The sequence below is a fragment of the Sturnira hondurensis genome, unplaced genomic scaffold, assembly GCF_014824575.4.
Source record: "Sturnira hondurensis isolate 20B ecotype Veracruz unplaced genomic scaffold, ASM1482457v3 Scaffold0024805, whole genome shotgun sequence".
NCBI lineage: Eukaryota > Metazoa > Chordata > Mammalia > Chiroptera > Phyllostomidae > Sturnira > Sturnira hondurensis.
This window is the reverse complement of record NW_028097436.1, coordinates 2,029,901-2,055,362: the sequence shown is the minus strand read 5'-3', so window position 1 is coordinate 2,055,362 and position 25,462 is coordinate 2,029,901. Positions and strand designations below refer to the sequence as shown.

The 25,462-nt window shown below is 47.6% G+C and overlaps 1 protein-coding gene across 5 annotated transcripts in view; it reads left to right on the top strand.

The window, feature by feature from the left end:
* Positions 1–21,887: 21,887 nt before the first annotated feature.
* The window catches only part of DOCK5 (dedicator of cytokinesis 5), a 197,287-nt gene continuing 193,712 nt past the window's right edge, over positions 21,888–25,462 (top strand). For all 5 annotated transcript variants that reach the window (XM_037038679.1, XM_037038680.1, XM_037038678.1 and 2 more), the window contains exon 1: positions 21,888–22,167. In XM_037038679.1, coding sequence (XP_036894574.1) covers positions 22,111–22,167 — 57 coding nt within the window. In that variant the 5' untranslated portion in view covers positions 21,888–22,110. The remainder of the gene's footprint in view (positions 22,168–25,462) is intronic.

Here is a 25,462-nt window from a genome sequence, read left to right as displayed (position 1 = left end):
CAAGAGAGGCTGGAGGTGGCGCTTAAATATGCGACAGAGGCGACAGCTTGGAGGTGTCTTTGTGTGGCTTCTCGCCCTGCAGACACCTTCCCTAGTGGCCAGGCCTGAGAGGACTTGTTTGTGAGCGCCCGTGAGATCCTCCCTGGAAACTTGTGGGAATGATTCGAAAGGACTTGGAAGTGCACACAGGACTTTACAGCAGAGAACAATGCTTGTTCATGAATGCGATCCCTGGGGCCAAGGGACCCTGCCTCACTGCATCACCTCGGGCCAGGTGCTTACCCTCTCTTTCTCAGGTGTCACCTGCGAAACAACGATCCCTTCCCGTTTCCATTTTTGCATTCATCACCGCACTTCATGGCAGGCCTAGGCATCCGAGCTGTGGGGAGGAACGGGAGAGGAAACCACGGGCTCATGTCGGAGCTGGAGCTGGAGGTGCTCCGGGAATTTGAAAGCCAGAGTGGACAAGAGCTGCGAGGCCCCGGCCAGCCCACGGCCAGCCACAGCCAAGCTGAAATTTAAGCAGTGACCCTTCGTTGTTGAAAGTAATCAGGTGTGGGGTTGCTTGTTATCCCAGCTGTACCCGTCCCAAGCTGGTCGACATCGGGTGCTGTGAAAACTCGCAGGGCTTCTTCGAAACCGAAGGGCGCTCGTGCGGGGAGCAGCATTCCGAACAGTGTCAGGCAGTGTTCGCGCTGCAGGCGTAGTTCACCCCACTGTGCGTCGCCATGCTGCATTGTTTACAAAGTGAAGGTAAGACCCTCCGCCAGCAAAAGTAGTACAACTCGCTGAAGGCTCAGATGCTGGGTAGCAATTTTTAGCAATACAGTACTTTTTAATTAAGGTATAAACACTGATTTTTTTAGACATAATGCTACTGCACACTTAATACAATACAGTAGAGTGTAACATAACTCTTATATGCGCTGGAAAACCAAAACCAATTAGAGGGAAATGAAGGGAAGCCCCCACAGGCCCCTGTCCAGGCCTTTTGTTTAGGAGTCAGTGTGATCACCAGTCAACAGGATTGGTAAGAGATTACAGGGCACTAAGTACCCAGGAGAGATGGGGCATAGCTAGTTTTTTTTTTAATTTGTATTTATTGATATGAGAAAGAAAGAAGATGAGAGAGAGAGAGAAAGAAACATAGATTTGTTATTGCACTTATTTATGCACTTATTGGTTGATTCTTGTACGTGCATTTGACCAGAGGTCAAACCCAGAACCTTGATGTGTCTGAACAATGTGGGTGGTCTCCCCACACCCACCCCCATCCCCTCCCAATGCCAGGACTTCACACTTTTGGAGAAGTGCTGGCAGGAAGAGTCCCAAGCACACCTCTAACTTACATGTGTACTGTGTTCTGGAAAGCCCTGCGACACCTGGCATTTGAAAGGGCACTGTTGACCCACACGGTGCACTTTTACCACAACTGTGCACAGAATCCCACCGACCAGATGTCCGCAGTCCTCCCGGTGCAGGAGATCTGGTCAGTGGAACTCAAGTGGAATATGATCTTTCTCCCGATGAAGGAGAAAGAAGGTGACCCCTGGGCAGGTGGCCACAGGACAGGTGATGAGCCCGGTCAGGAGCTCTGAAGTGCAGGCTGAGCAGGGAACGGGGACCTCAAAGAGAGTGTTAGAGCTGCTTTCTCAAAACTTCATCGAAACACTTTACACCACTTGAAAGGATCCGCATTTATTCTAGACCTTCAGGTGTTGATGTTTTTGCTGCACCTGCTAAGTCACCAGGAAAACCAACACTCTTTTTTCCAGCCAACGGAACTGTCCTTTTAGAAGGACTTTGCACTACTTTGGTTTGTGGAAAAAAAACACTCATTCTTAGGAGGAAAAAAACCCCACTTGGCAAATAAGTACCAGGACAAAGGCAACGTTTAGTCAAAGGGACAAATGTAGGAAAGAAAAGTCCTTGATCTAATGTCAACAAAAGAAACATCCAAACCCGTAAGAATTTTTATGAGTTTATTTGAGCCAAACGGACAACAATTGCTGGAAAACAAAACCTCAATGGATTGGGAAATTGGCAGTTTTGCTCCTTATTTTATACATTACAATCAAAAGAGGAGGCATAAGTGGGTTACATGAAATCCTTTGGTGATAGATTAGGAGTGGCGGGGGGCGGGGGGAGCAGAGCAGCGGGGGCGGGAGTGGCAGGGGGCACCTCTGGGACTAGATAAAGAGTAAAATGATGGACACACACTTCTCTTACATAGGTGGGGGCAGGAGAGCAAACGGTCAACAATTACCATGATGACAATAACAATGAGAGGAGCTGCGGTCTCCCCCTGTGCGGTGCCTGTGCTTTGAGGGGTCCGGAAGTAGGAAATTTGAGGAAAAGACAACACTCAGGCTCGGTTAAGGTAAAGACTGACCTTTGTCCGGGAAGATTCCAGCCTAGACCATGACTGCCCACTGTTGAGGGCAAGGGGAACTAGCCAGAACATAGCTGTAAGGAAGCAAAAGGTGTTTTACTAACTAAGGCTAAGAGGCTCCGGGACACGCCCGAAGAACAGGGTGTGTTCCAGGATGTGGGTTAAGAGCAAAGGTTAGTCAGGCAGATAGCCATCTGGACAGTCACTAGGGAGGGAAACTTTGCCCCTGTGCACGAGCTCGACTGACCAATCAAGTAAAGGAGCACGAGCCAGTGCCCGAGTTAACTCACCAATAATCAGTAACCCTATTGTGCCCCTGAGCCAACCGCTAACCGCCACATCTGCTTCTGTATCCAGCTTGCTTGTGCGCCTCCATAAAACCCTAAGCCTGTAAGCGTTTGGCGCGACTCTCATTTGCAGCCCTTGCGGGCACCGTGTCTCCGGACACTTTGGAGAGTTCGCCCCTGCGCAGGTTAAACTTGGCCAATAAAGTAACATCTTTGGAACCCCGAAAGTCTCCGACATTTGTTCTCGCGGTTGGTGAATGCAACATTTGGAGGCCCCAGCGAGATTTCCCTTTGTGGAGTTTGGGTTCGGAAGACTGGACGGGCAGCCCGGGCTGAGTAAGTCTTTGTGAGGATCCTCTTTTGGTTTTGGAAGGTCTAGACCGGTTGGCCCTGAGATGGTAGGCGAGACGTTGCCGGCATTCCATCCAGGGGCTCCCAAGGAGGGGACGCCCTCGGGAGTTGTGACTGGGTCACATTTGGTATTATTTACGATTTTGCGCTTGCTTCCGGATTGCGCTGCGCCGCGACCGTCTGAGAGTGATCGTATGCCTGAGAACCGCGGTTCGCTTTTGTGTGGGTGTGAGAGACGAGTGTGTGTTTTGGCGACTGGTTTCTTAACTCTTTTGATTTCAGCTCTCATTTTCGAGATCCGAAAGGTCATCCAATATATAAAGATGGGCCAGAGAGAAAGTCCCTGCCTGGGACCCCCCCCTTGACTGCTTGCTAAGGAATTTTTCTGATTTTCAGAGGCGCGCAAGCGGCTACGGGGGACCTCCGCCGGACCCAGAGTTCCTCCGAACCCTTTGCCAGCTCGAGTGGCCCGCCTTTAATGTTGGCTGGCCCACGGAGGGCACCTTTGATCTGCCCACCCTGTTTGCCGTCCGGGCAACCGTGTACAGGGTACCCCACCCAGACCAATATTTGTACATAGACGTCTGGGTGGATATTGCCACTGAGTGCCCAGGTGATATTAGAAGATGCATGCAGACAAATAGGAGGGGTAGGAGGGCAATATGTGTTACTTCTAAGCCCAGACCAGGAGGGGGGGGGGCGAATCTGGCACTGGTTACGCCCTGAGGAAACCGCTGGGTAAGCCCAGGCTTTACCCGGTGCTCCCAGGGCAGCCAGAAGACCCACTCGATCCTGTGAATGTTCCACCTCCCTACCCCCTCCCAGAAAAACCAGATTCCACCCACCCGGGAGGGGATAGAGTATTAAGTCCTCCACATACCCGCGGAGGCACACATTATGGGGAAGGCGCCATAACCTTGGGCGGGGCTCACGGCCCTCCGGCGGGAGATAACGCTGCCTCCGCCATTTTGTTTCCACGGGAAGTGCCGGCCATTTTGCCGCTGCGAGAGGCGCCCCCAGCCCTGGATGCCTCTCTGTGCGCTCCTCCCCGGCTAATATATGTACCCTTTGCACTAGTGATTTATATAATTAGAAGCATCAAGACCCCCCCATTTTCGGAAAAGCCTCAAGGGTTAATCTCCCTCCTTGAGACCATTTTTAGAACCCACCAGCCCACGTGGGATGACTGTCAGCAAATCCTGCAGACCCTCTTCACATCAGAAGAAAGGGACAGGATTATTAGGCTGCAAAAGCTGTCATGGGAGAGGAGGGCGGCACAGCAGCGGGGAGGAGGGAGCTAGAAGATATCCTCCCCTCTCAGCCACCTAATTGGGACTCCAATTCCAGTGGGGGAGGGACGCGCGCCTCCAATATCGCTGGGTTCTACTCAGGGAACTAAAAGCAGCAGCTAGGAAGCCCACCAACTTCAGCAAAGTCAGTGAGGTCATACAAGGACGAGAGGAGTCCCCTGCTGCCTTCCTAGAAAGACTTATGGAGGCTTATAGGGTATACACCCCCTTAGATCCAGAAGCTCAAGAAAACCTACGGAGCAGGAGTGACACCCCCCTTGCTGGAGGGACGAGAGACGCCGCCATTTTGTCTCCGGGAAGTGCCATTGGTGTGGGATGCTCCCCCCGGCTGGTGCAGCCAGGCCGCATCCAGGGCCGAAGCCCCACTGCCGCCGCGCCCGCCGCCGCGCCTCCTCCGTGTGTCCACGGCGTGGGCAGATACAGCCGTGCGTCGATCCGGGAGCCGGCAGCCCGCCCTCCCGAGTCCAATGCTTCTTGGATGGAATCCTCGTCTGGCTCCTCCTGCCCCTGGCCCCGCTGAGCCCCAGCGACAACGTGAGTTCCTCCCGGCCCCGCCCTTCGCCCCTCGGAGCCGAGGCCACAACGGCAGTTCCGCCCAGCGCCTGGCCCCGCCCTTCGCCTCCACCGGTGATTTATATAATTGGAAACATCAGAGCCCCTGGGCGGGGCTCGGGGCAGCTGCGGGAAAGCCCAATGCCTGTGTGTTATTTTCGGAACTCTGTGTTTTAAGTTTTGTTCTGTATCTGTATCTGAAAGGGAAGAGAAAGCCCACTAGCAGGCACCTACAGCCCTCAGCCTGCTGAGGGTCTAACTCTAGCTGGCTTAGACCCAGACCAGACTGCCACAGGGCTTCACAAACTCCCACTGCCCTCAGAGAGGCCCTGGCCAGAGATCTAAAATCATTCACTGAAAAGGAGACTGGATGACCTTGGACAGATTTGCTGCTGCTGGCACTGCTTAGAATTAGGAATGCCCCTAAGTCTTCAGGAGACCTCCTCCCATCCTCAGAATAGATAAAGGGGGAAATGTAGCAAGAGACCTGTTTAGACAAGCCCAGACAAGTCAGAGAGACTGAGTCCATTTGCTGAGCCACTAAGATAAGGAGGGGTAAACAACTAAGTAACTAAGGAGTAAGAACAAAAGAACATGACCCTATCAGTAGCCCTGATTTCTTGCTTCTGTAAACCTGCTTAGCTGTGTGCTGCTGCTGTGTGGACACTGCAGCAGTCAAAATTCTCTGTGTAACTGGTTCTGATAGGAATAGCTCTAGTTTTGAAGGTCATGAACTGAGGTCCAAGGCTGACCATCTGATTTACAAGGTGTTTGCAAGGTCTAAGCTTCAAAAAGGTGAAAAAATGTCCCTGCGAATCTAGGGACTTTTAGTGGAAGGTACCTGTAGTGCTAGGGACTTTTGGCTGCCACATACTGAGTTTAAGTACTGAGTTTAAGTATAGTTCTTCCCGTGTGGGGAAGGAACCAAGATTAAAAGAGAATGATGGTTAAATCTAGATGAGCAGAAATATATGTAAAGAATGTGAAAGTTTTAAACCTGGAGTAAAGGAAACCTCAACTACTTGTTTTCTGATTTGGTGGAAAGAGAGCAAATTTCTCACATGTATTCTGTTTCTGATCAGAAACCTGTATTGTAAGACCTAGGAAAGGTCACCTGTAGCCGGTTGGGGAGAATGCTTTGCCAGCCAGGACCCAGGAAGGGTCATTTGGGGCTGATAGGTGTATCCACCTGAGGCAAAGCAGTATGTCTCTGCCATGAGACCGGGCCTGAAGGAGTATGTCTCTGCGAGGCACCAGTGGACACATTGGTGCAAGAGAATGCCTCTACCTGTATATTGTTCTGAAACTCTGTGTTCCATATTTTGCTCTGTATCTGCTCTGAAAAGGAAATTGAAGATTCTAGAAAAGGTTGAAACTTCATACTCTGTAAGAAAGTGAATAAGGAAAAGGTTTATAAATATTGTAGAAAGTCTGTGGGAAGTTATAAAAATAAATGGAAATGTGAAAGTTTTGGAAAGAAATTATGTGGTGTTAGTACAGAAGGTATAAGGCATGGAGATGCATCTTGATGGGTATTAGAAGGAGAAAGATTTTCCTTCAAGCTTTGTGTTTTTCTCCCTACCTGATCCCTCCAGAATTTGGCATTCTGAAGGAATAAATGATAACATAAGGTTTCTTTGCATAAAACCAATAAGACCAGTCATTAATAGTGGTTTTGTTAACCAGGACTTTGACTGGAATGTCACGCCTGAAGGAGGCATGTATGGGTTCTGGTCGTTACCAGAGAGCTCAGAGGAACTGGGATTGACCTGTGAAGCTAGCGAAAGCCCACAAAAAAAAAAACCTGGTACTTTGGTTGGTTGTGCAGTTCCAGCCAGCCTTTCCAGGGAAGGAACGAAGGTTGTCTTCCTGAAAGATGGCTAAAAGGAACCTATAGGCACAATGGAGGCTCAAGGATTTGAGTAAAACGACTAGTACAGGCGAAGCCAGATGGAGGATGTGTGGCTCTGCTTCTGTGCCCTGAGGGGCAGACTGAGAAGTCAATCTGAAGGTTCCCTGTGTGAGTTCCAGCAAAGCGGATTTGAAGATCATAAGTGATCCAGGCTGCTCTTGGTGTGTTTATGCAAATAAACAGTCAAAATCAAAAGTGGAACCTAAAGTAGTCCTTATAATAACAGTGAGGGTGATCTTAAGGAGAAAAATTACAGTTCTAGGAAAATCACTATGCTCAGTATTAGATATCAGAATGGCGCAGCTAACTGTCTTAAATTTTCATTTAAGAGTTGAAACCAGGTTTGTGATGTCACCAAAGATGTACAATTTACAGGTGCAAAGGACCTGTCAAATTGCCACTGTTAAATGTCATTTCAGGAAGGACCTTGCAATAGAATGTCATCCCAAAAGACAGTCTCACAGGCACGCAACTGGTTTGGGAATTATTGTGTGAATTAATCTGTGTGTTCTTCTGTTTACATAGGCCGTATGCCTATGACCTGCCTAATCTGTCACCTCCAGAATATGACCTGATCAGAAGGCCAACGGTCCAGTAATGCCAGCCTTTGGACACTAAGCCTGCGACTTCCTGGTGACAGCCAAATGACCAGGACCCTGTAAGGTCCTTCCCCTTGCAGGAAGGACTCCCTCTGTGCTGCACCCACCTCCTCCTCTTTCAGGGTACCCCTGACCCAAGGGTAGGTAGGACGACGTCCATGTCCAGCCTGAAGTAGTTATAAGAAGATGAGACCTTCGTCCATTGTCCTTTATATGATTCCAGAAAGAGAAAGGAATCTCAGAACCCCTCCTAATAGTTAATCACAGGAGGAGAAAAATAATGAAAGTGGCTCAGTTGAAGAAAACTTACAATGCATAAATAGGCTTGACTATGGCCCAGGGCCAGGACAGGAGCGTCCTCCTAGTGGCAGGACACTCTTCTCTCCTTCCTAGCCCCCGTCCTAGGACCCCTGATCATCCCAAATAAAGAAAAGTCAAAGGTTTGACATACCCCCAAAGGAAATGGGGGAATGTTGAGGGCAAGGGGAACTAGCCAGAACATAGCTGTAAGGAAGCAAAAGGTGTTTTACTAACTAAGGCAAAGAGGCTCCGGGACACGCCCGAAGAGCAGGGTGTGTTCCAGGATGTGGTGTGAGAGCAACAAGGTTAGTCAAGCAGATAGCCATCTGGACAGTCACTAGGGAGGGAAATTTTGCCCCTGAGCACGAGCTCAACTGACCAATCAGGTAAAGGAGCACGAGCCAGTGCACGAGTTAACTCACCAATAATCAGCAACCCTATTGTGCCCCTGAGCCAACCGCTAACCGCCACATCTGCTTCTGTATCCAGCTTGCTTGCGCGCCTCCATAAAACCCTAAGCCTGTAAGCGTTTGGCGCGACTCTCATTTGCAGCCCTTGCGGGCACCGTGTCTCCGGACACTTTGGAGAGTTCGCCCCTGCGCAGGTTAAACTTGGCCAATAAAGTAACATCTTTGGAACCCCGAAAGTCTCCGACATTTGTTCTCGCGGTTGGTGAATGCAACACCCACCATGACCTGCTTTTAGTTAGAAAATGTTAATTTCAGACCATCCTCTGTGGTACTTTAGGTCTCGGAGTTTATAAGGTTGCCACAACAGGCTTCCCCTGAGCTTTTCAGGTTTCATATGCAGCCCCACTTCATCCACTCTAGGGACAAGACGTTCTCCTTTAAAGAAGTGTTGTTGTATGGCTGATCCAAGGTATACTGTAGCAGGATGAAAGGAAGCTGAGAGATTGGTGTCAGTTCATCATTGAGCCCATCCTTCCAGTAAAAAAACTGACGTCAAGCAAAGCCTGGCGACTGGCCCCAAATCTATCAGGTACAAAGTGGCAGAGCCAGGAACTGAACGCAGGTGTCCTGTCCCCAAGCCCCGTGCTTTCTCCTCACCGCACTGCCTACCTGTCAGAAAGCCCTCGTGCACGAGTTGTCTCACTCACGCATCGCATGATTCAACTTGGAAGTGTGTATGTCACCCCTGCTTACGTTTGCCCCAAACAAGCCACACATCAGTGAGGCAGGATGTCGCACCCCCTCCTGGGAGGGTAGCAAATAAACGGAAACATTAACACAACCTGTTCCACCAGCAGCTCTGTCCCTCGGGGTCATCAGGGCAGCGCCCAAGAAGTATTTGTAACAGGGTCCAGAATTCAGGGTGTCCAGGAAATATTAAAAATATATATATGCCCTTACCCCCACAAGTCGAACTGGGGGATGGGACACATGGAGCAGGGCCATTGAGAGTTATTTTGCATAGCAACAGTTTTGCAAATAACCACAAGAACAGCCATTTAACGTATCTATAACTTTTGACTGGTTTCATAGACATGTTAAGTAGCTGTGGCCAAGCTTTGAGCCAGGGAGATGGGAGTGACATAGACCCATGAGGTAACTGGGAGGCAGCTCCCCCCTGGTTACAGTGAACCTGAGCCTGCGTGAGAGCTTGGAGTTGCTTGGTTCCTGCCACGGAGCCGAGCCTGCCTAGACTTACTATGGCAGCCCAGGAAAGCCAGAAAAATACACAGTGCTTGGTGGGTGTAGCTGATTGTGTGTGGAGGAGTCAGAAATAGGGTTGCAGAGGAAAATTCACACGGGGATCGAAACCCAGGTGCGGCAGCCATGCAGGTTCGAACCACACAGTTTGGGGGCTCCCTTTATCACATGGCTTAGGAAGCAGGAGAGACAATGCAGGGCCAGGGCCAGGGCCAATGAGAGACATTGCAGGGAAGGGAGGAGGTGAAAGGACTGTCACTGGTGGGTCATGAGAAGGTGCCACATGGGTTTGGGTTGAGAACAGGAAACCCGGGCTACACAGCTGATGGTGCTAGGAACCTAGGGAGGCCGGCCAGCCTTGCTGGGAAGAACTGGGGGCTACCTGAGCCACAGACTTCTATTTCTTTGCCTGAGTACAGTACCCCTGACTGGGCAAAGGGGGGAAGGAAGGGCTGTGTGTGTTTGTAGGTGTTTTAAGGGACTTTTGGATTTTAATGAAGACATTAATCGTTACTCTAAGTTGGTGTGACTTCTGAATAAATAGTCCCTTTCCTTTTCACCAAACTCTGGCATTGAGAGCCATAATTCCCTGGCAGTGGGCAAGGCAAACCTAGTGTAGGGGGACGCCCGGAGAGGCAGGGTGGGTTTGGTAACACACTGACATCTCTGTTTAAATAGCAGGTGGGGTTTCCGCCTCCTAGTGAGGCCAGTGGTCTCTGCCACATCAATGTTTGGACACTTTCTATGTTTCAGAACATGGCAGTCTCGGGTAATAATGCGCAGTGTGGATTTACTAAGGAGTACGTGTAAAAATGCCATTGGGAGGCTAGTCATGTTCACAATCATCCTGGATCAAGTGGGATGGGCTTCCATCCTGAGGGACAGAGAATCCAGAGCAACAGTGGCCTAAACAAGAAAGGGCTCTGTTTCCCGTACACATACACCACGCCTAGGAAGGGGACCCAAGGATCTGTCTGACTCAACAGCCCCATCATCGTCAGAGACTCGGGATGGCCTCTGGGCTTCTACTTTAAGCTGGAAGATGGATGGCAACGCACACACGCACGCACGTGCAAGCACACTGGCAATTCGCCCTATCAAAACAATTCAAGGAGGCTGCCATTTGAAGTACCTGGTTCCAGAACTCTTGATTACACACACACACACACACACACACACACACACACACACGGAGCGGAATTCTCCAAAAGGGAAGTGGGACGCAGGCCCAGGAACCGGTTGCCCCCCTTTGAGATGCCAGTCTAAGCTGTAACTTATTAACTAAGCCATAGCTCTTGGGTGCACATGCTTAATCCGTTCAGAACTCACTACTGAGGTTTTCAACTGTTTACGGCTGGAGAGAATTAAGTGCCGCCACTGCCAAACCTGTGGAGGAGAATCGAGGGGCAGGAGAGGAGCTGAAGCGCGGAGCTCTTCTCAGCAGCGATGCCCGACGGGTCTTGATTCACTTGAATGCATCAGATCCTCATCATATCTGGAGCTGACTCTTGATTTCAAGGATGTTATCCTGAGAACCAGTCACTCTGTGGGGGAGTCGCCGTCACCCCACTGCAGGTCTGCTCCTGGGTGCTGCTGGGACGGACCTCCGGCTGCAGTCAGGTTTCCCAGGAATGGGCCGCTGGGTGCACGTTCCAAATTTTGCTTCTCGCCTTCGCTGGAACTTGCTGGCCTGCCCACATCTCCAATCACTTTCTCCTTTCTCCCCCTGGACCCCATCTATCACTGTACTTTCTATTTGCTTCATTCTCTCTCCGTTTTGTGTTTTCAGACCTTAGACACAAAATACCTTTACATTCATCAACAAGCCCTGGGATTCACCGGAACACGGTGCTGAAAGTTCTTAGCATCTGTGTATGATGACCAATAAAGTTTTGATAAACCATTTATACAAAACAAGGACTAATAAGTCTTTCTCGACCCCTTGGTAGAAACACAACATTTTTGAATCCTCAGAAGATGCCTTTCAGAAAAAGTCTGACCCATTTTCCTATTTCTAAGCTGAGGTACTCTGAAAATACTTCAGTACAAGTTATTACTGTCAGACATGCAAATGAGCACAAAGGTACCCAAATGTCGGAAACTTGATAAGCATTATTAAAATCAGAAAGGCCACCCAGGAAAACCTGCAGGTCCTCTTCTCTGCTCTGATTCTGTTTTTAATGGCAAAGTGAAGCTGGGATGTTAGAAACAGTTATTCTGCATGATCCCCAAGAGGATCCCACCACCAAGCAACCTAGCATAATTGGGCAGAATGGTGGCCTTGAGGTCAGCTTCTGCTCCAACAGCTGGTGTGCCCAGCTGGCTCTGTCCCCACCGTCTTCAGACCTGGGGTAAGTTCTTCAGTGACCTTCATCTGTGTGATGGGGATGAAAACCCTACCTTCCGGTGGAGTTGTTATGGCATGTAAGTGAGAGAACCAACCTAGAGCTCCTGACACAGTGTTTCTCAGCACATTCAGTGAGTCCTTACTTAGCATGGTTGATGAGGTGTTGGAAACCTCAACTTTAAGCAAAATGACACATAATTAAACCAATTTTACCAGAGACTAAATGACAGAAGCTAGAGTTACGTTCCTACGTTATATTTCTGACCACCAAAACATCACCAAACTTCTAAATAAAGACCCCCAAACACTTCCAATAGTAAATGTGAGTTATACGTGCATCTAATAAAGATCAAAACAAACAAGTAGGATAATGATTTTTCAACCTGCTGATTCCACTTCCGGGTCAAGAGTGGGCAGAGTCTCTTCCAGCAGCTCGGGTCAAGGCGAGAGCCCACCCGGAATAGGACTTCCTTCCATCACAGGGTGCCACACCTATGCCCACACTCACTCTGACTGGGGTCACTCAGACCTGTGGATTCACCTCACGTGGCACTTTTGGGATGTGGGAGGAAACAGGAACCCAGGAGAAAACCCCACTCAAATATGGTGAAAACCTGCTAATCTCAGTCTGTGGTCCCTGCCCAGAATGATTTTTTTCTAATGAACTTTGTAAAGAAACAACACTAAACAAAAAGAAATTATTTGAGGACTTGCTGTAGTAAGATTTGGGTAAGTGGAAATATGGAAGCAGTATAAAATTCATGCTCCTGACATGGGAGAGCAAGTTTTAAAAGAATCAGAATAGTATCCAGAACAAATCAGCAATTGAATAGCGGCAATTTATATTTACAACAGCAGGTGGCACTAGTACCACATTTATATACTGCTATATTGACCCTGAATTTCGTTTCGATTTGTTTTCGTTTTGTTTTGTTTTTTTTTTAAGCATTCCTTTTCAGCTTTCTTTTTTAAGGAATACCAACATTTCTCCCTTGATCTTTTAATTTTCTTCTATTTCTTTATCATTTTCTAAGCTATTTGATGTAGCATAGCATGCACAGTAAATTATTTCTATTAAAATATGTGGACACAGTGCTGGCTGGTGTGGCTCAGTTAGTTGGAGCACTGCCCCTTAAACGGAAAGGCCACAGGCTGAATTCCCCATCAGAGCACACACGTAGGTCGTGGGTTCAATCCCCAGTTGGGGCATGAATGAGAGGCAACTGATCCATACCTCTCTCACATCGATGTTTCTCTCTCTCTTTTCCTTCCTTCCCCTCTCTAAAGTCAAAAAGCATGTCCTTGGGTGAGGCAAATAAATAAAGCAGACACTACTTGATATGGGCTGATTTTATTAGATTTTAAAAGTTACGCTTTACCCTCCAGCAACACCGCCTACTCATACACACCTTTTTTAAATAAATACTTGTGAGTGTTTTCCATCCACAGTTCACATGGATGCAGTGAATGGACTGTGCCCACTGTTTTACAGCATCTGAGAGGGGGCACTTGAGCATCTGTGCACTTCAGTGCCCTCGGAGGGTCCTAGAACCAATCCCATGCCCACACGGAGGGACAACTTAATTTCTGGGCAGTCAGAAGTCATACACGGACTTTCAACTGTACCAGGGAGTGGAACTCCTAATCCCTGTGGCATTCAGGGGTCAGCTATATTTTGAAATTTTGCCCTCTAATTTATTCTCTAAATTTGATTGTATTTTTCTGCTGTGGGAATTGAAATAAGAACATTCAACATCTGTATTCTTGAATCCTAAGAAAGAGTCAAACCTCCTTTTCTAAGGCACCATGAGACACGCATTTATTAGAAGGATTGTTTGAAGAAACGACGTGGAGTGCTGCGAAAGGAAATCTACCTGTGGGTCTGAAATCATTCCTAAATTGCTTGTGTCTGAGGTTAATCTAGCAGCAGTTATAATTGTTAATCGGTGTTGCTCTCACCAGTGTGTTTCCTATGCTGCTGCGTCGAAATTAACAGCCTGTCATTCCCTAGCCCAGCTGGGAAGCTCCAGTCTCAACCAAGTGCAGGGGCTTGACCTGGAAGTGGCTCAGGGCTCCCTTGTCTCACAGGGCTTGCAAGATGTTTACAAGGTAACACAGTCTTAAAAGGGAGGACGCCCACTGGGAGCCAGTTAAACAGGGGCTCTGTGAGAAATGTATAGGTGCAACCACACCCCAAAGTCTCCCGTTCAACCATGATTCTGTGGTCAGCACACAAGGGTGTTGTTGACAGAGATGGGCCGCAGGGGTGGGGCTGTCAGCTCGCTCTGAGCTGGGGGGTGAACTCCGAGGATCCTCGCCTTTAGGGAGAGCAGCAGCACCCGCCTTCAGTGCAGCCTTTGAGGAAGAATTCAGAATGACACATGCACTCGCAACAGGCCCACCTCACCCAGCAGAGCACAGCCCGCCACTGACAAAGTCAGAGCATTGACCTGTTAAAACTTTTCTATAGCTCTGACCCACGTGGCTCAGTGGCTTGGACATCATCCCACAAACCAAAAGGTTGCTGGTTCATCAGGGCATGTGCTTGGGGTGTGGGTTCAGTTTCCTGGTTGGGGTGTGTGGGAGAAGCAACTGATTGACGCTGCTCTCTCACATTTTTTTCTCTCCCTCGCTCTACACATGAAAATAAATAAAATCTTTAAAAAACCTTTTCCATAGCAAATGAAATAATTTTGAAGTGAACATCTCTTCTGTGTTTAAAGATGGATAAATTTAGAGGGAAAACCGAGCTTTGCAGAAATGGAAATATCATGTGTTACAGTATAGTAATAAATTTGATGAAAGGGCCCTGATAGATTGTTGTGGCCTATGGAATCCTCTCATATGGACATGAAAACAAGCGACTTTGAACCTTAAATATGTGATAAAAACATCTGATTTACTTGAGAACATTCATTGTCGATTCCGTTAGCCTGGTAAATCATCAGCAGGCAGTTTGGTCTCCAATTCCTGTCCTGCAATCATTGCAGGGGAAAAAGCCATCTCCACACACTGCTCTCCTTGTGTGTTAAAGGGTTTCAGTTTTTATTTCTGGTGAATGGGAACACAGGACAATTCACACTTTACCTGTGATGCTGGTGGCTAGTTTCCAAAATACCCTCTTCACCAAGCTGAGGATTCACATTCCACACTTAGTGGACTAAGAGACTGGATCAAGAATGAATATTGAGCTCTGGCTAGTGTGGCTCAATGGGTTGCATGTTGGCCTCTGAACCAAAGGGGCACTGGTTTGACTCCCAGTCAGGGAACACGCCTGAGTTATGGGCTGGGTCCCCAGTGGGGGTGTGCGCTGTTTCTCTCACTCTCTTTCTTCTTCCCTCCCCCTCTTTCTAAAAATAAAATAATAAAATATTTTAAGAAGAAGAATGAATATTGATTGTACCCAACCCCTTTTGTGGATCTCTCCGGGTGACTGTTCAGTTCTTGTCCTAGAACTTTGGATCAGATCATTTCTGTTGATAAATTTACTATTATTCTAAAGGCCCTGTGTAGGCTTAGAATAAGACTTATTTAGTCACTCCATATTGTTCTTTTTAAAAAATTTTATTTCTTTATTTTTAGTTTTTCAATTGTAGTTGACATTCAGTCTCGATGTGTCCTCTTCTTCACGTCCTTGGCTGTGGTCTTCAGGTGGCTCAGTGGGCTGTTCTGTAACGGCCCCGCCAGCCTCGCCACCCTGCTGTAGTGCGGCTGCCGCTGCGGTGCGGCTGCAGGACGGCAGCTTTACTCACTTAGCCATCTTGACTAGTAATCCAGTCTGGATCATTCTTGATAAAATTCAGTAATATTTTATTTTGCATCTCTATACAAAACTATTTGTATGAGTACAGATGTGCGCTTATATTTTTCTTGTTTATTTTAATGAGTATTTCTGCTAAGGTTACAGTCTTTTTTTTTAAGATTTTATTTATTTATCTTTAGAAGGGAAGGGAAGAAGAGAGGGAGAGAACTATCAATGTATGGTGGCCTCTCATGCGTCCCCTGCTGGGAACTGGCCTGCAACCCAGGCATGTGTCCTGACTGGGAATCGAACCTTGATCGAACCTCAATCCACTGAGCTACACCATCCAGGGCAGGTTTCAGTCTTTTATAAAATAAATTAAAAAGCATTCAGTCATCTATGGAATAGTTTATATTCCATTCAAGAGATCTATTCTGTGGATATAAAATGTATTTACCTTTATATCTAGTCTGGCAGGTTTTTTAATGTAATATTTTGACCATGTTTTCCATTTTTTCTATGCTGTTTGGCTGGCATAGGTTTTTTATTTTGGCTCAACTACCTCCATTTGCATTTTCCTAACAGACTCTGCTTCCACCGTGACTCCTGCAGTATATTAAGTAAGGACTACACAGCACAGTCTTGGTCAATTTGCTTCTCTACATCAATGGTCTTATATCCTTTTGCATTCCTAACTGTGTGTATTTCCATTTTTCTTTTATTCTCAACTAGATGCACTTATCTGTATGCTTGTACTTAAAATGTCTTACAGAATATTAAGTAATATATGCTTTTTGAATTTTCCTGTTGTTCACATTCTAGAAACAGGAGTTTCCAGTCTTCAAATACTACTTTGTTTTGAAGAACTTTGACACTTGTACCCAGACAATGAATTAGAAGAACGATTTTACAAACAGAAAGATAAGTGAAGAGAGGACTTTTTGGCGACTCACGGAGAAATCAACGCGGAGGGCTGGCACTCTCTTGGTACTGGAAGTGTGGGCCAAGTCCAAAGTCCCTGGAAAGACGGCATAGTCAGATGATTCTCAAATGGAGTTTCCTACTAGAAGGAACATCAGTGAGTTTATTTCTCCTCCTCCAATGGTTTTCGATCTGTGGTTGAGTTGCTCCGTATCACCCTGAGGCATAATTTTATGGCAGGGAAGGGCTTGTTTAAGTAAGAACATTACGCCAGAGGAACATGACTCAGACACTGTGTAAGGAACCGACCCTCCGTCCTTCTAATCCAGCTGAGCCAGGTAATCCTTGCAAAGTATTTACTCATACCTTGTTGCCTTAAAAAGAAATGAGTTCAGGAATACTGCCCGAATATGACCCGAAATGACCCTGGGATAAATCCATACTTTGAGATTGAAGACCATACAAAAAAATTAATTTTATACCCTTTGACTAACACCCCCACCCCCAGCCCCTGGCAAGCACCATTCTCCTCTGTTTCTATGAATTTGACATTTTTAAGATTCTACATATAAGTGAACTCACATGGTATTTGTCTTTCTGTCTTTATTTCACTTAAAAGTTAAACAAAGCGTATTGATAAGGCCTTCAGGGCACTGCATCATGCCCTCAAGGCCCATCCACGTTGTTGTAAATGGAGGATTTCCTGCTTTTTCATGGCTGACTTATATATGTATATCTTGCCTAGTCTGTAGCCGTTCATCCATGGGTCAGCACTTAGGTCGTTTCCATGCCTTGCCTCTTGTAAATAATGCTCCAAGGAGCATGCCACCCTGCCTCTTTAGAAGTCTGCCTGCCCAGTGGGCACCGAAGCACATGCTGTGTGCTACTGCTGTCTTACAGAGGTTTAGTTAGGGTTTTCATTTACAGTTTCTATCATTTGCAACAGAGTTCAGAGGGGCTACACCAGTACCCAATTTCCCAAAATAGATACTGTTCTCAGGAGTACTTCATCCCCTAGTTTCTAGGCAACCTGTAGTACGTGGGGTCCTTTTCTTCCGATGATTTTCTGCCAGGAGCTTCTCCAAAACTGTTCCTCGACAGACTTGGTGGGAAAGTCCCACATCAGTGCCTCCTTTTTCATCTTGCTGTGTCTCCTGGAAGCCCCCGCTTCTGCATGCCCCCGGCACGTGGTGGTCAGGCTCTAAGGTAGGGGCTGGTGAACGACACCCTTAAGCCAAATCGTGCCCAGCACCTGTTTATGTACAGCTTCCAAGTTAAGAATGTTTTCTATGCTTTTAAATGACTGAAAAATTAAAAGAATAATATTTCATGACTTATGAAAATTACATGAACGTCAAATTTCATGTCTACAAATAAAGTTTTCCTGGAACACAAGCACACTCATTTGTTTGCATATCGTCTCTGGGGGCTTTCTGCTACAACTGAGAATTGAGTGGTTGTAACAGAGACCATACGGCTGCAAAGTCTAAAACACATGTATGGCCCCACCAGAGTAGCTCAGGTGTTTAGAGCATCCCAATACAACAAGGTTCAAACCCCAGACAGGGCGCATACAAAAATCAACCAATGGCCTTAACGGGGTGGCTCAGCTGGTTGGAGTATTGTCCCAGGCACCAAAAGATTATGAGTTCGATTCCCAGTCAGGAAATACATGGAAGGCAACCAATCAATGTTTTTCTCTCACGTCAATGTTTCTCCTCTCTCTCTCTCTCTCTCAAATCAATAAACATATCCTTGGGTAATGATTAAAAAATAGGAATAATATGCCCTGGCTGGTGTGGCCAGTGGATTGAGCACTGGCCTGTGAACCAGGCGGTCACTGGTTTGATTCCCATTCAGGGTACATGCCTGGGTTGCAGGCCAGGTCCTCATGAGGAGCCCACTAGAGGCAACCACATATTGATGCTCCTCTCCCTCTCTTTCTGCCTCCCTTCCCCTCTGTCTAAAAATAAATAAAATATTTTGAATGTTTTAATTTTAATTGTTGTTCAAGTACAGCTAAATAAAAAATCTTTAAAAAAGAAAAATAACCTAAATAAATAAAAACGTTTAAAAGAAAGCCCTGGCTGGTGTAGCTTAGTGGATTGAGTGCCAGCTTTAGAACCAGAGTCATCAGTTTGATTCCCAGTCAGGGCCCATGCCTGGGTTGTAGGCCAGGTCCCCAGTAGGGGGCGCATGAGAGGCAACCACACATTGGTGTTTCTCTCTCTCTTTGTCCCTCCCGCTGTCCCTAAAATTAAATAAATAAAATATTTTTTTTTAAAAGGAAAGAGCCTCCTCTATCTAAGGGGAAAAAAGGGACACTTTAACAGAAGCCATGACTTTCCTCACACATGCCATCTGCCCAGCTAAATTGGCAAGACCTGGTAATCAGCGGCAGGAGGAAAGTGCTTGGCAGTTGTGTTCACATCCATCTATCTTCTTAGAAGTCACCCTGAGGGCCAGTCACAATGTTCATGTCAAACTAGCCCCCAAATTCATTTATCACACCTTGCTTGCTTCTTTCCCCAAGGCGCCTTCAGGCAGAGCACACAAGCGTGCATTAAGTGTATTTGTATTCGGGAGGGTTTTGGAGTCTGACTATCTGTGGTTATAAACACGCTCAACGTTTCTTCTGAAAAGAAATCAGAGGAAAAGGAAAAGGATGTTTCTGGGAAACAAGCTGTTATTCTACCTACCCATCTAATTGACTCTCTAATTTTAAGCTTCATTCTAATAAAAGACTTTGAACAGCTCCTCTTTTATGATTTTAATGGACTTCCCAATTGAGATTTAACTATCTGATATAACAAAGTGGGTGGACTTCAGTCTTCAGAGGAGAAAGAATAAACATACTGAAAGCTGTAATTCAAATGTTCCATTTTCTGCCAGCCCTCTTAACACAATTATTGTCAAACTTGAAACCGTCAGTGCCCAAATACAAACCTCAAGTTTTGCAAAAAACCTATAATGCAAGGGTGGGGTGAGGCAGCTGAAATCATTTGGGTAGAAATTCAGTTCCACTGGAGGAGCTTGAACACTGTGATGTGTATTAAGTGTAAAATATACCAGCAGTTGGAGACCATTGGATGTCCAATTTCCTTGAACACTTACTTTCCTTGAAGTAAGTTTGTGAAGCCTCTATTCCACTATGCAAAATGCTTCAGCTCTTACAGGTTCACACAGAGGATTCACTGGGAAGGTAAGAAGTAAGTCCTACAGAAATATTGAAGGAAAACTTCAGTACAGAACAATTTAGCCGTGAAGTGTAAGGACAAGGCAGATATCACAGATGACCGAGAAAATGGCAACTCTATCCACCAGTAGCCTAAGCCCAGTTTTAGGGTCATCCTTGACCCCTCTTGCATCTTGACCCAGGGATAAGATTCAAAGTTGTGGGCCCTGAAATACTGCGTTGGCCAAAAAGTCTGTTGAGTTTTTTTCTGTAAATGAAAAGACACATTTTCCTTGTTTTTACAATCTTTTGTACCAAAGAAGGCAAATTAGATAGATCACGTCCTTGTTGGCTCAAAACCCTTCACACATGTAGTAATAGAGAATGTCTTTCCTATGCTTTTTAGAGCCCTGTTTTATCGGGCTTTTGGGACCAAGTTTCCTCCCACACCAGGCTCCTTACCTTTCACCAAGGATTCCTTGTCTTTGGAACCTGCCAAACATGCCTCTGGGCCTTTGCATTTTTGGTTCCTGAGTTCAGAGCACTTTCCCTGAAACCTCACTTCCTTATGGTCTGCACCGCGGGCGCCTTCCCAGAGTGCTCGCTGCATAGTTGCAGTGCCCCTCTTCCATCCTACCCTTCCGGCTTTGGCGTTTTCTTTGTAGGTGCAGCCTCTTGGGGCGTACTTGTATTTGCCTATTGTCTTACCTGTTCTAGACTGTAGCTCAGTGAGGATAGGTATTTTACTTGATTCACTGCCGTGCCCTGTTCTTAAAACAATGCTTGCCATTTAACAGGCACTTTATAAATATTTGTGGAAAGAAAAATTACCTAACATGGTAAATGAGGTTAATTATGACGGCAGAGAGAGCTCATTCGGGGGAAATGGTGGGATTTTTTTAAGGATTTTAAGTCTAAAGTGACAGATTTCTTAACTTATAAAATCTTCGTGAATAAAACCCTATTTATAAGTTTTTATAAAACCTGGATGAATAAGTAAGCCCAGGAGTTACCCACCATGATCAGGACTTATTTATTTTTTAATTTCAGATCCGGCTTTGCAAAAAGTTACCAAAGTTAAAACACACGGATTCTTCAATCAAGTTTCACTATACTTTATCTTCCTGTCTTTTCATATTTCAAACGGGCAAGAAAGGCACCGCAGACTGCAGGACAAACTGTCTCTCAAGGGCACATTTTCTCAAATGGGAACATGAGTCAATTGGTCATTTACTCAGATTTTTACTTCCACGTGTGAAGTACCCATGGCCTCACCTCCACCCCCGACCCCATCTTCATTCGGAGATCTCTCCAGGAGGAAGTGAGCTCCAGGACGGCAGTTTCGGGAGCGGGGGTGGGGGGGCGGTTCAGAGGGCGGCAGCGAGAGTCTATGGCAGATCAGAAGAGCAGTCCCCAAGTTTGGGCTTTTTTGTCACAAAACCATATAGTCAATGAACAAGAAGACCTGGATGTGCCCGGTCGGTCCCCTTCTCCGTAGGGATGGTCCCTGGGCAGCCGGTCTGTTGGAAAAGGGAGGTCTTCAGGAGGACCCCTTGAGCACGAGTGTCCGATTTTCTTCAACTGGGGAGAAGTACGATGTTTTGGGGATACTGGATTTCCAAGTTAGGGCTTTCTAAATAATTTTCCCACCGAGGCTTCCCTAGGAAACTATTTTATACTTCTGAGAAGGCTGCGTCCTTTGCATCGTTCTCCATTTCCCACAAGGCACATGTTCCCGCTTTGAAGGTTATGAACGGTGCAGGAGATTTGTCTGCCTCGGAGTCGGGCTTCCGGCTCTCGTGGTTCCAGTTAAAGTTCCAGGGGGTGGACGCAGTAGTCAACTGCTCATTCATTCAACAAATATTTATTGAGCACCACCGAGCACGGGCGGAGGGGGGCGGGGGGGGGGCGTCCCGGGGGTGAGAGGCAGCGCTCAATTCATTCTAGTGTCCCCCAGGTTCCAGCGTGCGCAAGAGAGCGGACCCCGCAACCCTCGCCCACCCGGCTTGGGGTGCCCAGCGCCCCCAGCGCAGACGACCGCGTCGGGGAACCCGCCCCACAGATCCAGCCTCAAAGGGTGAATCCTAGTGGAGAAGGTGGGGAGAAAAAAATAAAGCAAAACATCACAACGGCAAACCTGACCCCCGCACAACGGCAAACCTGACCCCTGGCTGCCTTGGGAAGCTGCTTAGGGAAGTGCGCAAGGAGGAGCCGGAGTCCGAGCCGGCCCAGACCTGGGCGAGCTGGCCAGAGGGAAGAGACCGGCGCGGAGGCGGGCCGAGGGCGCGGCCGGCAGGAGGGGTCTGGGCGGCGCCCGAAGGGAGGGGAGCGCAGTGCAGAGCTGCCGTCCCGTTCAGCAGGTGACGGCGGGCCGGGCGGGAGCCCGAGCGAATCCCGGGTGGGCGGGCGCGGACGGCGCAGGGCCGCGCAGCGGAAAGCCGGTCCGCCGAGCGGGCGAAGTTTGCCGAACATGGCGGAGGAACCCGGGGAGCTCAGGAGCGCGGCGGCACGGCGCCTGGCGTCCCAGAAGTTGTAGTCGCCGCGGACGCTGGATGAGGTTGCCGCCATGGCCCGCTGGATCCCGACCAAGCGGCAGAAGTACGGGGTTGGTGAGTGCTCCCTAAGTGCGCGGGAGCGGCCCTCCCTGGCGCGAAGTTGGGCGGCGGACGCCGGGCACTGGGTGCGCGCGCCCCGCGGGACGGGATCCGGTCCCCGCTGCCCCCGCAGGGATACAGCCACGGCTCTACTCCCTCTGTCCGCAGCGTGGAGCGGGTGGGGATCAAAGCTCTCGGGGGAAGTAGTTACCCGGAGTAACTACTCTGGGTTTGGGGAGGACCGAGAGGCCAAGAGTGCCTTTAGCTTTTGGGTTCCGGGATGGGCCAAGTTCTCGAACCCAGAACTTCAGCGCTTGGCACAGTGGAAACCTCAAAGGCGAGGGCGCTCGCCGGTTACTCTGTGGGACCCAGCTCTAGAACTCGCCTCCCTCCTCCCCGTAGTGAGGTTTCATTCAAGAGTTTGTAATCGGCTGAGGTCCGCAGGGTGCTGCTCGCTGCTCCAATGCTTTCTGCCCCCGCCCTCTTCTTAGGTTCTCTCTGAAGCTCCAAAGTGAGGAATTGGGAGTAGAAGGCCGCTCCCTCGTTTCCTCCTAGGGGCTGGGATGCTCACAACAGCTGTAAAGTGAGTGGGCAAGCAAGTTGTGTGGATGCGATGGGAGAGACAGGAAGCGTGTGACATGGGAACGGGGGTGACGGCCCCTGGGACTCATCCCCTATCGGAGTGTATGGAGAGGGTTTACGACTGTCTTCTGAATCCTGAGTTTCGTCGCGGAATCAGCCCAGGACTTTGTATTAAGGGAACCGTGACAGGTCCCCTGCTAGGCACCTGGCATTCGTAGAGGTGGTGCTGGAAGGCCCCCTAGACCAACGGAGGGATTGCTGCCATGTTGGTTTGGATCCCACATAATCGATGGCTGCGCGGCGGGTTTTGACTCAGGCGGAAAATCTTGATTCTACTTTTTATCAAGGAGTGAGGATGCTCAGGTCTTGTGGGAGGACTGCTGTTAGTGGGGCGATGATGGTGGCAATTAGATTTCAGAGCGATTTCCTAGTATACACAGATGTGTGCTTTGAATTTTATCACTTCCTCTCAGGTTCATTCATTTGGCCGCTTTGTAATCCAGTTGAATCTTTTATTTCACTCCCTTCCCCGACCCCGTTTTTCCTCTCCTCCTTCCTTGCTAAGGGAGAGGTCTCTCAGCCTAGCCTGTGGCAAAGTCCCTTTCAGAGGTAACTCAACATCTTTAGGTCCTTTTTTAACTCTGTAGCCATGAGTCAGTTAATAAAAACAAACAAAGACTCATATTTACTATGTTATTCTTAGATTGTGATCCTTTATATATATAATAATAATAATAATAATAATAATAAATATAATTCATTGTGTTCCCCTATTCCAAAGCCTTTTTTCTCTTTAAATTTGTTTTAGGATCCTTGCACTATCCCATGGCTACAGCTCAGAAATGGGTAGCTGTCGTTTCTCCTGCCCCAGACCACCTACCTGGTCAAGATTTGGTCATGGAGCTTCAGACAGGGACTCATAGTCAGGTGACAATTAGTAGCCAGTTGTTAATGGAAGTGAAATGCTCTATAATAGATGGGATTCATTTAAAGCATATTGAGCAGTGCCTAATTGTTAGTTACTGCTTACAAAGGGTTATCAATTTTAACTTTTTTCAACACCATAAAAGCTATTTCTGAAACTATTAGGACTTGGGTATAGTTAATGGAAATGTAGCCCCCAAATGTGGTTTCTATTGCATTAGTCATAGGAAGAACTATGGTATTTCCCTTCTCTCATGATATGTTCTGAAGTCATGTATTCAGATTGCATTTCCAGAGCACAGGTAGCAAAGCTGCTCCAGGATATAATTTTTTGCTGACCACAATAGATTCTGATTAATCTGTATTTCACAAAAGAACCCGCTGTTAGGACAGACTGTCTGCGAATAAATCTCTGTTGTTTATCCCTAAAGCACATTGTTGTTCGCGTATCTCCTCCTCTGCCTGGAGACCTTCCTTAGCCTACGGGTAAAGTCTAAACTGAGCTCAACTTGCAAGGTTCCCATAATCCAGTTCAGCACGTCTTCAGCGCCCTTATCTCTCCCGGCTCCTTTCATTAACCCTGCAGTGCAGATGCTGCCCTTCTCACTCTTGAGCAATCTGCCCAGAGTCCCTCCTTTGTGACTTTGCTCCCTTGTGCTTGTCTCCTGTGCGGAGTGCCCTCCTACCTTCTGCATCCCCAAATCCAGACCTTTGCACAGGGCTCCAGTCCCTCCCATCCTCAGATGTGGTACTCACAGACCTCAGACCTCCACACCTCTTCCTCACCGGTCCTGCAGTAGGCCAGTCTGAATTTCTTTACGTGGCTTCAGTGAACCAGGGGGTTACGGCTTTCTGTTCCTGTCACTCGAGGTAGACCAGGTGTAGAGGGTGCATTCAGTGACTGCTCATCCTCAGCGTTGCGATGATGTCCTAAAGCACCAGCCTCACTTCTCAGTGATTTAAAAAGTTTCCCCCCTCAACTAGGCTTTAGCATCTCATTCCCTCCAATAAGAGTTGTATTTTGTTTTGTTAGATGGATGACTAAATGAGAGGCTTTAGCCTGCCGTTCCTTTGCAAGGAAAAACATGAGCTATGCTGCTTAGAAACAAGGAAGCATAAAATAGACGGACTCATTTAAGCCTAATTGGAAAAATTGGCTTGTTGAACTTTTGGGAAGTGATTGGTGTCACTTCTGAGTGTCTGCTAAACAGATTTCGTTTCTGGGGGAAGGAAACCATGTGATGAGGCATTTGGAAGCCTTTTACTGACTCAGGACTACTCAGTGTGAGGGTCGCCTCACATCTCACTGTGAACTGTGGGCAGTGAGGCCAGCAGTCTCTGCTCTCTCATGTTATCTTGGGGCCACTGTTGGCTGTCTCTGACATTGCCTAGATTTTTCTACAGGGACTGAAATGCAATGTTTGTGCTTCCTTAGTTCTTAAACATAGCATTGTTGGCTGCATCCTCAGCATCAGGTGGGCCTGAATGGCCTGTGTGTTGTGTTATCAGTTGAGGGCACCAGTAGGCCTGTTCCTTTAAACTCGTGGTTCATTAGTACCCAGGTGTGAAGTGCTGAGTGCTTAGGAAAAAGTACTCTTCCCCATAGCCCTGGAAGAGTCTTCTTTCTTCCTTCCTATTTCCTGCTTTCTTTTCCTTGATTCTTTCTTTCTCTCTTTCTTTGTTTCCTTTGTTCTGTTTGAGGCTATAAACATTTATTACATTTTAAGCAAAAATCAGTGATGAATATTCAGATTAGTTTTCTGATTATGGGCACATTTACTGTAAGCCTGCTATTTCTATCAAG